Source organism: Microcaecilia unicolor, chromosome 5 (genome assembly GCF_901765095.1).
Source record: "Microcaecilia unicolor chromosome 5, aMicUni1.1, whole genome shotgun sequence".
Lineage (NCBI taxonomy): Eukaryota > Metazoa > Chordata > Amphibia > Gymnophiona > Siphonopidae > Microcaecilia > Microcaecilia unicolor.
The window spans coordinates 168,304,574-168,317,090 of record NC_044035.1 but is presented as its reverse complement, the minus strand read 5'-3'; the positions used below and the strand labels follow the sequence as shown (position 1 = coordinate 168,317,090).

At 44.4% G+C, this 12,517-nt stretch overlaps 1 protein-coding gene across 1 annotated transcript; it reads left to right on the top strand.

The window, feature by feature from the left end:
* The first annotated feature begins 289 nt into the window (after positions 1-289).
* Positions 290-11,995, top strand: CCL17 (C-C motif chemokine ligand 17). The gene is made up of 3 exons (XM_030204916.1): positions 290-484; positions 8,689-8,800; positions 11,754-11,995. The coding sequence occupies exons 1-3, from the start codon at positions 421-423 to the stop codon at positions 11,848-11,850; spliced, it is 273 nt and encodes a 90-aa protein (XP_030060776.1). The 5' UTR covers positions 290-420; the 3' UTR covers positions 11,851-11,995.
* The last annotated feature ends 522 nt before the right edge of the window (positions 11,996-12,517 follow it).

Here is a 12,517-nt window from a genome sequence, read left to right as displayed (position 1 = left end):
ATCCCCTGTGCTGTATGGAAAAGGCTGGGTAGGGGAGGGGGGCCTACCCAGGATTTCCTTATAGTGGTTAAGACTGTTTTTAAAGAGAATTCTGTAGTCATATTTGTAAAGATTCCCCTATCCATTACTTCCAAATTCCTTGGTTAGCGAGGATGGTTTCAGTTCTTCTTAAAAACTCCCTTAAGTCCATATTTAGTAGGTTGTAAACTGCAGCTGTCCTTCCAGGGAAAGGAGAAGTGTCCTGTTTTCACTTAGATCAAATGGCTTAATTCTATAGTTAGACCTCTAGTGAAATTGTTCTTCCAAGGAATAACAGAGGGCCAAAGGAGCTGCATAAATTCAGCAGCTTTGGCCCAGAAATGTCACTTCACAGGATTCAAAGGATAAACGCTGATCTGTTAAAGAAGCTTCTCCAGACAGATGAATCACCTGCAGACCGCTCTCTTGCTCATTCTCCTGCTGGGAACACTTACTCAGCCAAACAGTGAGTAAATCTTCTTAACAGACTTACAGGCTTACTGATGGAGCTGGGAATGCAGGGAAAACATAGATAACTTATATGAAGACCCTCTGTGACTTACAAGATTTTGAGCTCCTACTATAAATTTGAATGCATTTTGTCAGTTTGCAAATCCTGATTCTAGGTTTTGGACACAAGAAGGGTGGTATTGCTCTGAGAACCCACAGATACTATAAGACAAGAAAGGAACAAAAAACTGTATTTAGAAATTAAGTACATAAGCATCACCATACTGGGACAGACGAACACAAGAAGCTAAAGATAGCCTGAGGAATAGAACTAAAAGAAAAACAGAAGGAAAGAGTATGGGTGAAGAAAAACATAAAAACGGGCAAAGCTCATCAAAAGCAGGAGACAGAGGGTAAAGGGTGTGCATGACCAGGGAGGATGGAGATTTTAGTTTTGAGCTCCCAGGGTTTCTTGAGCAAAGTGTAGGAGGGGACAGATGAAGGTGTTGAGGATTAACCTTGAGTTCTCATCCACATCACCTCCACCTTCCCTTTCCCCAGTCCATTCTGTCAACCCACCTTTAACCCCTGTCTCTTTTTTTCCTTTTATGAAATCACTGAAGAGGAAACTGCACATGTTCTTGCCTTCTCCAAACTGACTACCTGTTCCTCTGATCCTATTTCCACCCATCTACTCAGCACTATGTTTCCTACTGTCATCCCTTCTGTCTGTCATATCCTCATCCTTTTGCTTTCCACTGCAACTGTTCCTGATCCCTTCAAACATGCTGTAGTTACACCACTCCCCCCCAAAAACGTAATTGGACCCTACCTGCCCTTCCAACTATCCCCCCATCTCCCTCCTCCCTTTCCTATCCGAGATACTTGAACGTGCTGTTCACAGCCATTGTCTTGACTTATATTCTTGATCCCCTTCAATCTGGCTTTTGCCTTCTATATTCAACTGAAACAGCCCTTGCTAAAGTCTCCAATGACCTGTTCCTGGCCAAATCTAAAGGTCTCTGTTCTATCCTCATCCTTCTCAATCTATCTGCTGCTTTTGACACTGTTGATCACCACCTACTCCTTGATACACTATCCTCACTTGGATTTCAGGTTTCTGTTCTTTTTTGGTTTTCTTATCTCTCCCATCACACTTTTTACGTATGCTCTGGTGGATCCTCCTCCACTTCCATCCCACTATCGGTTGGTGTACCTCTGTGCTCTGTCTTAGGACCTCTTCTTTTTTCCATCTATACTTGGTGCTCTGATCTCCTCCCATGGTTTTCAGTATCACCTTTATGTTGATGACTCCCAGATCTATCTCTCCATGCCAGAAATTTCAGCACAAATCCAGGCCCAAGTTTCTGCATGCCTGTCTGACATTGCTGCCTGGATGTCTCACTTCCATCTGAAACTAAACATGACCAAGACTGAGCTTCTTATCTTTCCCTCTAAACCCACCTCTCCTCTTCCCCCATTCTCTATCTCTGTGGATAACACGCTCATCTTCCCTGTCTCATCAGCTCGTAACCTTGGGGTCATCTTTGACTCCTCTCTCTCTTTCTCTGCAGTCTGCACATATTCAACAGAGTGCTAAAACCTGTCATTTCTTTCTCTATAATTCATCCCTTCCTTTTTTAGCACACTACCAAAACCCTTATCCACACTCATCACTTCATTGGCTCCCTATCCACAGGGCCGCCAAGAGACTGGGCCGGGCCCAGGGCAAAGCCTCCCCTGCTGCCCCCCTGAGGTCACTGCCACCGCCACCCGCCCCCCTCCGTCCGCCACCAGGCCGGGCCCCCTGCATTGAAATCACAGCGCCTCTCACCTCCATGTGAAAGCGCTGCAGGCTTGAGGGAAGGAGGCCCAAAGGGAGGCGATCTGCTGCTCTGCTGCCCCTTCACACGGAGGTGAGAGGTGCTGTGATTTCAATGCAGGGGGCCCAGCCCGGAGGCAGATGGTCGACGACGGAGGGCGGGTGAGACTGCAGCGCTGGGCCCCCCTTGGAGGCCCGGGCCCGGGGAATTTTGTCCCCCCCTCTCGGCAGCTATGCCTATCCATTTCCTCATACAATTCAAACTTCTCTTATTGATTTACAAGTGCATTCACATTGCAGCTTCTCAGTACCTCTCCACTCTTATCTTTCCCTACACTTCTTCCCATGAACTCTCTTCATTAGGTAGGTAAATCTCTCTTATCTGTACCCTTCTCCTCCCCTGAAAACTCCAGACGCCATTCCTTTTATCTTGCTTCACCATCTGCTCCACTGCAAATTCCAGATTCTATTCCTTTTATCTTGCTGCACCATAAGCCTAGAACAGACTTCCTGAGTCAGTAGGTCAAGCTCCAACTCAACTGTCTTCAAATCTAGGCTAAAGCCCACCTTTTTAAGGCTGCTTTTAACTCCTAACCCCTATTCACTTGTTCTGTACCCATGTCTGTTTTATCATTCCCACCTTAAGTAGTTCCCTAATCCCTTATTTGTCCTGTTTGTCTGTCTCAACTGGATTGTAAGCTCTGTCAAGCAGGGACTGTCTCTTACATGTTCAGTGTACAGTGCTGGGTACATCTAGTAGTGTTATAGGAATGATAAGTAGTAATAGTAAATAAAGCTTTGTGACTGGAAAAAAAAAATCTAGGCGCCTCTCCCAGTTCTCTTCCTGTCTACATACCTGCTGTTCACATGCCTGCAAGTGGAATATTTGGAGGAATCTTGTTCTTGATTGGTTTTAGGGCTCTTTGCTCAAATGGTGTGGACAGCATGTGGAACGTACACTCCATGAAGATATAAAAAGTGTGAGTGATGTGCTAGTCCACTTCAATGTGTGAAAATGAAGGGTACGACAACCAATATAGATATAGATACATAGATATATAGAAGATTCTAGCTGTTAATTGGATTAGCTTTTTTGATTGGCATAAGTTCGCACCAAAAAAAGTATGCTACCTGTATATACAAGTGAGTCATACATTACAGTATAACGGTGACATAAGTACATAAGTATTGCCACACTGGGATAGACCAAGGTCCATCAAGCCCAGCATCCTGTTTCCAATAGTGGCCAGATCCTGAAAAAGTTCAATACATTTTATGCTGCTTATCCTAGAAGTAAGCAGTGAAGAAAAATTGTCTCCAATTTGTATTCAATTTACTACTTTGAAGCTTCATCGCATGCCCCCTAGTCCTAGTACTTGACATGAAGGGAAGGGAGAGAAGGAGGGGAGCTAATGTGTTTGCAGCATAGGCTTAGTTTGCCCCTTTGTTAGGCTGAGGGCAAGAGGTAGGAGAACAGATTTGTGGCAGGGGGAACTTATCTATTAGCTTTCTCTTCCCACCTGGATATTCACCCTCTCTTCTATGCACACTCTATCATTCATGTCCCAATTCCTCCTCCCAGACCTGCTGACTCCAGCTTCAACTTTTGCCCCTGTTCAGTTGTAGCTGTCACAGCACGACACAGTAACATATGTTAAAATCCTTTTTATATATCTTAATATATTCTTATTGTCTTCCTTTATGTTTATCACTTTCTACAGATTTACTTTCATTTTTCTTACCTTTCCCTATTAACCTTATTTCTCCACATTTCCTGTTCCCTCAATTTTCTTTGCTTTTCTTTCTGTTATCCATTTATTCTCTCAGCATATCCTCTAGATTTTCCCATTTTATTTTTACTTACTTTACAGGTTCAGTTTCTTCTGTTTTCCCTTTTTCTTATGTTTTTCTTTATCCTACCTCTCCACTTCCATTTTCCTCTTTTTACCTCCTCCTCTCGCACACTCACCCTTTGCTTTTGGTCTTCCCACTCATTCATCCTTCCCCATCTCTCTCTAATTCCTTTATCTTTCACCTCTTTCTTACATCTCCTCCTTCATCCTCCCTCCGTTTCATTTCTCTGCACCATCTTCTCTATCTTTCCTTATATCTCCACTCTGACCCTTTCCACTCATCTCCCCTACTCACTGTACTCTTATCTCTCTCCTTTTTCCTTTCCTCACCCTCCTTCTCGTCTTTACCTATACAGTAGAAGTTTGGAAATCCAGAAACCCAAGAATCTGGACCTTTTCAATTTGCATGCCGACCACCCAAGAATCCGGACTCCCTTTCTCCCACCCCCACCTGGTCTGGCATCTCAACCACCCCTTCCCTGCCCGCTTGCTTTCTCACTCTCCCAGACCCCCAAGGCTCCCCGTGGCTACACCTGCCTCCTTTTCTTCCCATCACCCCTCCCTGCATAAACTAGCATATTTCTCCCTACTCCCAGCCCTGCCACTTGCTCTCTCTGATCTTACTCACTGGCTGCCTCCAGCATGAACTGGGCTTTTCCCTCTGACCCGTCCCACCCTTCCTGCATCAGACGGGGCAGATCTGGTCCGAGCGGAAAGACCCGGTGCATGCCAGAGACAGCCAGTGAGCAAGGCTGCCGCTGGCATTGTCCACTTGCTCTCTGACCTGTCTGGAAGTCTTCAGTACTGCAAGGCCGGGTGGGTGGGCCGTCGGGCCTTCCTTCACCGTGTCCCGCCCTCACGGAAATAGGAAGTTACACAGTGAGGGAAGGCCCGACGATGAGGTAATTTGCTTCTTTCACAGGCGGCAGGCAGACGCGAGGCGCTGCACCGCCGATTCTGAGGTTTTTAAAATGCAGGTGGCGGGTGGCAGAGAGGAGGGAGCTTAGGGTAGGCAGGTGGTGACTGGGGACTGCAGCACTACGGTCTTTGGGTTGGGAGCGGAGCACCCCCCCCCCCTCATGCTGACACCAAGGGCGGACCGCCCCCCACTGCTCTGCCCTTTGTACACCACTGCAGCAGTGGCCAGGAAATTAATACCAGGTGGAAGCGGGAGCTACCAATGGTGTCTCAGCGGGAGACTTTCCCGCTTTGGCAGAAGTGCGGGAGATTACCCGCTAAAGCGGAAGTCTCCCGCTGAATGCGGGAGACTTGGCAGGTCTGGCTTGAAAGGGGGGGGAGCATGCAACAAGGTACAGCAAGTCAGCTTATAGTTCTTAGAAAAAGTATGCATGTAGACAGATTCCCTCCACCCCACTGGAGAGAGAAGTGGGCCAACTACAACCCAACATACACAGGGACAAGGGCCAGCCAATAGGAAAAGTCCCATAAGGCATAGGGAACACAGACTTGTGCTCATGAACAGCCTATCACAGAGCATTGCAGGAAGGCTAAGATTTGTACTCCAAAAGCACTTCCTGCCTTAAGGGCACAAGCATTGTAAACTGTTACATGCAATGCAATCTGATATAAACGATGTTTAACATCCTATATAATAAAAAGCACCTCCAACATTCTGAAGCTGACTCTGTGGCACTGTGGCAGTGTAGGGTTCGTACTACTACTACTATTTAGCATTTCTATAGCGCTACAAAGCGTACGCAGCGCTGCACAAACATAGAAGAAAGACAGTCCTTGCTCAAAGAGCTTACAATCTAATAGACAAAAAATAAAGTAAGTCTGTACACACACACCCACCCATTACATTGCTAGCACCCGTTTCATTGCGTTAAGAAACGGGCTTTTTTTTACTAGTGTACCTATAAACAACAGGTAACCTGCCTCCATGTTCTGCTCCCACTGATGTGCACTTCCTGTTGCCTTACACAAGTGGGACACGACAGAATCGTTCACAGCACAGAGTCACAGAGGCTCCTCACAGAGTCACAGAGGCTCCCTGAGGCTCATTTCTGTTTTTAATTTTGCTATTGCTGGCTCACTGAACAGAAGCCAAGTGGAAGACCAAAGAAAAGTTTGAGAAGGAGCAAAACCATGGCGGCAGCAGCTAAAGGGGCTTTGAAATTTTACATGGGCTGAGACCCCTGTGGCCTATCCCTTTCAAGTGCCAGCATCCAGAATTTGGGGGAGGGGTGACATGGCCCTCTTATGCCCCTCCTCCCCCCCAAAAAACTACATCCATCCAGAATTGTCTGCTAGTGAGTTTACAAATCTGTTAGCGCTTTGGTTTCTTTAACTCACTGCTAGACATAATTCTATTTCTATGACCTTATCACTCAGCAAACACATCAAACTTGCCCTCATTCTCATTTCCTTTTGTAGCACAAGTATTATCATGATTTATAGCTCCTGATTTACACACCACTGTACAGAGATGAGTTTTTTTTTTTTTTTATTACATTTGTACCCCACGCTTTCCCACTCATGGCAGGCTCAATGTGGCAATGGAGGGTTAAGTGACTTGCCCAGAGTCACAAGGAGCTGCCTGTGCCTGAAGTGGGAATTGAACTCAGTTCCTCAGGACCAAAGTCCACCACCCTAACCACTAGGCCACTCCTCCACCTTATAATCTAGTTAAGACAGATAGACAAGGCATACAAACAAAAACAAATACAAAGCTTTGAGTTGGAGAGATTGGGACCAGTGCATGGTGAAGGTACACCTCATGCAGCATATTTGTCCCCTGAGCTGTCCCTTTCTAAAACTGCTTTTGTAGAGTCCCTCCCTAGAGTCATTGGGGAGACGGAAGCTGGTTGGAAAGGGAGATATGTGAAGCCCAGCCACAAGGCGAGTATTTGTGGGAAAGTGCTGAGGGAAATGTTTCCTGTGGTTGAATAACAGTAGGGGAAGAGTTTAGAGTTAATAAAAATTTATGTTGGAGAAAGCATAATGTCTTTGGCTGGCTCCAGGGGCAGCCCTACCATTAGGCCTCCTGAAGTGGGGGTGTCAGGCTACACGCTCCAGGAATGGTGCTCGCCCCTTCCCTCCTCAACCCTTTACCTTATTTTTTTTTTTTGTCAAAAGACGGCAGCGATTCCCATAAACTGTCCTGCTGTGGTGCCTGGCCTCTTCTCCCACTATGACCCACCTCTTGATGTAACTTCCTGTTTCCTCAGAGGTGGGACGCAGTAGCAAAGAGGCCGGCAGGGCAGCCTATGGGAATCACTGCCGCCTTATGGGGGGAAAAAATAAGATAAAGAGTTGAGGAGGGAAAGGGGAGATGCTAGACTGGGAACGGGGGCAGCAGATTGCCTTTGGCTGTCCCTGGTTGCCTCTATCCCCACTGGGACCCTTAAGAAGAGGGGGGGGGGCTGTCCTGGATGGAGTAAAGAAACTAAGGCTGCACTAAGTGAAGGGTTTCTACAAATTCTAACATTTAACTGTGAAGTGGAGGAGTGCTCCAGATAGGAAGTGGGGAATCCTAGTCTGGGAGCAAGAACAGAAAAGAGCCTGTTCGGAGCAAAGGTAGTAGCCCTGAGAGGCTCACCTTTAGGAGTGGACATACAGGGAGCTTTGATCCACAGTGAAGATCTGCTTGCTTCAAAAGTGCTGTAGGCATAGCCTTAGGTTGTTACACCCAGGAAAGGATGGGTACGGATAGAAGGAGCTATAAATATGTATATACAGTAGGACTTACAAACTGAGTTAGAGAAGATACACCATATCCCTGAAATTGGCTCTAGATTGTTTGCACCTGTTATCAAGCTGGATTACATATTGTTTTGGTTTATGTCTACAAAGACTTTAACTGTCGGTTGCAGACAATAAAGTCCTGTTTGCATAATATACAAACCCTTGGTGTACAGTGTCCCAGACTGATAAAGGATATATATATTTTTTTCAAACCCTGGCTTAACACCCTACAGCCTTTATCCAGCCCCAGCCTGAGCCCAAGCTCGAGTGAGATAGAACTGAGTGTGTGAATTGTTTTGTGACCCAGGTTTGGGATGCCTGATCCCAAGAGCTAGTTGGTGATCTGAGTTACACTTGAATAAAATAAGACAGCATCAAAGGGAGGGAGAGAAGTGCAGGGAGGTGGGGATCACAATAGATCACTTGGAGCCAGGGAAGGAGGGAGGAGAAAGGACAGAAGTGCACTGGGGAAGGAGGCAAGGAACAGATGAACAACTGGTGGGGAGGGGGTAAAAATGGAACAGCAGAGAGTTAAAATATCAGAGTCCTGGACAGAGGAGGAAGGAACAAGATGCCAAGAAAAGATAAGAAATAATTTATAAACAAGAAGAAGGGATCTCAAATTACAGCCCTCAAGGGTCACAAACTAGCTGAGTTTTCAGGATATCTCTAATTAATATGTAAAAGATAGACGTGCACGCTTTCATTATATGCAACTGGCTGGTGGGGGGAGGGGGTGAAAAGTTTGTTTGGTGTTAGAACCTCCTCACCTGGTAAATTCTGCACTTTGACATGGCATCTTATTAAACCTTTGTATTTCTCTATTAACATTTGCAGTGGGTCGTAACAGTATAGAATGTTGCACAGAGTATGTGAGAAACAGAATCCGTCTGACTTTGCTGAAGAGCTTCTATGAGACACCATCTGACTGTCCCAAAAAAGCTGTTGTGTAAGTAAACCCAACCTGTGTGCTAGTGCTGGAGTCACGGTGCTGTTGCTGCCACACATGAGCAGCTTAGGCTTCAAAAATCTCAGATTCATCATCAACGAAGGGCAAGCAAAATGATTAAAGGGATGGAACTCCTCTCATATGAGGAAAGGCTAAAGAGGTTTGTGGCTGAGGGGGATATGATAGGTCTACAAAATCCCTGAGTAGTGTAGAACAGGTAAATGTGAATCGATTGTTTATTCTTTCAAGAAGTACTTAAACTAGGGGACACTCAATGAAGTTACATGGTACTACTTTTAAAATGAATAGGAGGAAATACGTTTTTCACTCAATGAATATGTAAGCTTTGGAACTCATTAGCAGAGGATGTAGTAACAACAGTTAATATATCTGGGTTTAAAAAAAGGTTTGGACAAGTTCCTGGAGGAAAAGTCCATAGTCTGCTACTCTGAGATAGAACTGGGGAAGTCACTGCTGTCCCTGGCACTGGTAGCATGAAATCTTGCTACTGTTTGAGATTCAGCCAGGCACTTATGACATGGATTGGTCACTGCTGGAAGTAGGATATTAGACTAGATGGACCCTCAGTCTGACTATTCTTGTGTTCCTATCCTGCCTAGCACTATAGGTTATGGGGAGAGGTAGCAGTTTTTCATCAGAGCCATGATAGCCTTCTGGAGAAGCCCCAGCTAAGTTGTTAGTGTCTGGAATGAACATATTAACTGTTTACTCCTTGTAAAGGGACAGCAAGAATTTAAGGACTATTCAGTGGTTCTCAACGCAGTCCTTGGGACTAGGGTTACCATATGGCTCCAGAAAAAGGACGACACATTTTTCTGGAGCCACATGGTAACCCTCCTTGGGACACACCTAGCCAGTCAAGTTTTCAGGATATCCAAATTAATATGCATGAGACAGATTTACAGATCACAGGTGTGTGCAAATGTCTCATATTCATATTGGAGATCCTGCAAACCTGACTAGTTGAGTGTGTCCTATGAACTAGATAGAATCCCTAACTATACAGTATGGGAATGGGTCTGGTATTGTTACCAAATGAAAAGAATCAGAAAAACAAGCCATTTTGGGGCATTTTACCAAGTCTCACTAGAAAGTTATTGGCACGGCAATTAGCACGTGGGGTTGCTGTGTGCTCCAGCCTGGAAGAAGAGGGAGACAGATATCTTTGCTGAGGCTCGGTGAATTATATGTCCTGATCTTCCAGATTATCCCTGGACTTGGCTGCAGTGCCTGGAAGGAAGAGTAGGAGCTGCAGGATATACTTAACCTTCCCATTGCATGTCATCATTTCAGTGAATCCCTAATTATAAACAAGACCTGGAACTGAAATGAGGCTGCACAGCTAGTGTGAATCTGGCTCATGCTGTACTGGATCATATATACTGAATTCTGAAAGGCGCATCGGTGTGACTCCTATGTTGAATATCTTTCCCATGTGGGCTTGACACAATCTGCAGCATGATATCTCTATTTTAAACACATTTGAGTGTGAGTCATCTGTTTTATCAGTTTTTGACATCAAAGATCAACAGACCCCTGAGGCAGGCCGCTACGGCCGAAACACGATGCATGTCGGGTTGTTTTTACTGATTTGATGTGAATAAAGACCTTGTTTAGGAAACACCATTTGTGAGAGGGCTTTTTTTTTTTTTGATCCACTGTTCACCTATCTGACTCTCATTTCTCCTTTGGAGAGATCACCTTCTGTAGGTATTTGCTCTAGCCACTTTCTAACATGGCTGAAAAATGGGCACTGTCATGTTTTTTTGTTTAATGACCATGAGCTAATTTCCCCATTAGCATGTGGCCACTACCACTGAGAGCCCTTACTGTGACCTAGGAGGAAAGGCTAAAATGGCTGCGAGGAGATATGACAGAAGTCTAGAAAATAATGAGTGGAGTGGAAATGGCAGATGTAAATCGCTTGTTTACTCTTTCCAAAAATACTAGGACTTGGGGGCACACAATGAAGCTACTAAGTAGTAAATTTAAAACAAACCAGAGAAAATATTTCTTCACTTAACATGTAATTAAACTCTGGAATTCAATGCCAGAGAATGTGGTAAAAGCAATTGGCTTAGCAGGGTTTAAAAAAAAGGTTTGGATCACTTCCTAAAAGAAAAGTCCATAAGCCATTATTAAGATGGACTTGGGAAAATCCGCTGCTTATTTCTAGGAGAAGCAGCATAAAATCTGTTTTATTTTTTTTTTATTGCATTTGTATCCCACATTATCCCACCTAGTTGCAGGCTCAATGTGGCTTACATAGTTTTATAAACATTGTCATTACAGGATAGCAGATACATTTAGTTGTTTTACTGTTCTAGGATCTTGCCAAGTAATGTTTTGAATTTGAAACCATGGGGGGGGGGGGGGGTACTGCCCTTCTACCCCATGGCAGGCCCTCATTAGGCCTACCACGCCTTAGTAAAAGGACCCCTTTGTGTTTTGTCATTTTCTGAAATAGTTCACCCTATGTGAAAAGAGTGCACACTTTACCCCTGATAGTGAAGACACCACTCATGGATGAACCACTGTGCTCATGCAAACTTGTGTACATATGCACACCCTACTGGGAAAAGAATGCACCCCATTTCCAAAGAGCACACACTATTATCCCAAATGGCCAGAAAAATCCAAATAAAATGAAAATTCTCATAGATGACATGGGAAATGACAAAAAAAAAAACCTACAATTTTCTGGCTGCTCATCCCTACCACATAGTTCTTTGAGATGCATTGTAGAATCTCCCCATACATGCGAACACTGCTTGAGACTGAGGTCCTTCTTTATGTCCTCAACCATAGACTGTCCCCATGAATGGGACATTAGTGACTGTGCTGTCCTGGCAAGCAGAAACTGGGACAGTGCTGAAGTTGCCATTTTACAAATATGTTCTTTTTTTTTCCGACTCTTGTCTAAAATCTGCAGGTTTTTAACTGCGCGTAAGCATATCTGTGCTGATCCAAGCATGAAGTGGGTACGAAAAGCCAAAGTTCATATCAAGAAACTACAACAAAAGCAATGACCCATCCAGGCTTTTCTCTACATGAAGCCTCTCTCAGGACTTATATCTTTTCTTTGCAAAGGACAATCCTAATTCTTTCTTTTTTTGTTTAAATCATGGATACCTGATTCAGTTTTTTGCATTTGTTATGTACATACTTGATATAATAAACAGATTTAACCATAAAACCCCTTTACATTATTTTTGTACTTCTCATTATGAAAGGGAATAAACAGAAAAAATGACAGCACACAAAAGAAAGACTATGAAAACAAGACGGAGAAACACCCATTAAAAACATCCTAGTTATAGGGGATGTGGAGGTTATATCTGTATAAATGTATTATTATATTGTTGTACTTACTCCTTGTGAGAACTCTGTAACCCACCTAGTTCTCATTGGGATATAGATCAAATTAAGGGCCCCGTTTACTAAGGTGTGCTAGGATTTTTAGAGCATGCTAATCCTGTAGGCACTTTTAATATTCCTATGGGCGCCTACACAGTTAACATGTGCTAATTTTTAGCATGCACTAACAATGCTAGCGCACCTCTAATGTGGCTTAGTAAACAGGGCCCTAAGTGTTACATGTCATTAAAGATGGAATACATATGCCTGATAAATGTTGACTGGTTTTGAGTATTTGAGCACCCCTTCCTCCCATACATGAAATGCCTGATGTTGGTC

What these genes read in the sequence shown, in the direction of transcription:
- CCL17 (XM_030204916.1), top strand. Translation starts at nt 421, where the DNA reads ATGAATCACCTGCAGACCGCTCTCTTGCTCATTCTCCTGCTGGGAACA. An exon ending in AACACTTACTCAGCCAAACA is followed by an intron (nt 485 to 8,688) that starts GTGAGTAAATCT and finishes TAACATTTGCAG; the next exon opens with TGGGTCGTAACAGTATAGAA. An exon ending in TGTCCCAAAAAAGCTGTTGT is followed by an intron (nt 8,801 to 11,753) that starts GTAAGTAAACCC and finishes TAAAATCTGCAG; the next exon opens with GTTTTTAACTGCGCGTAAGC.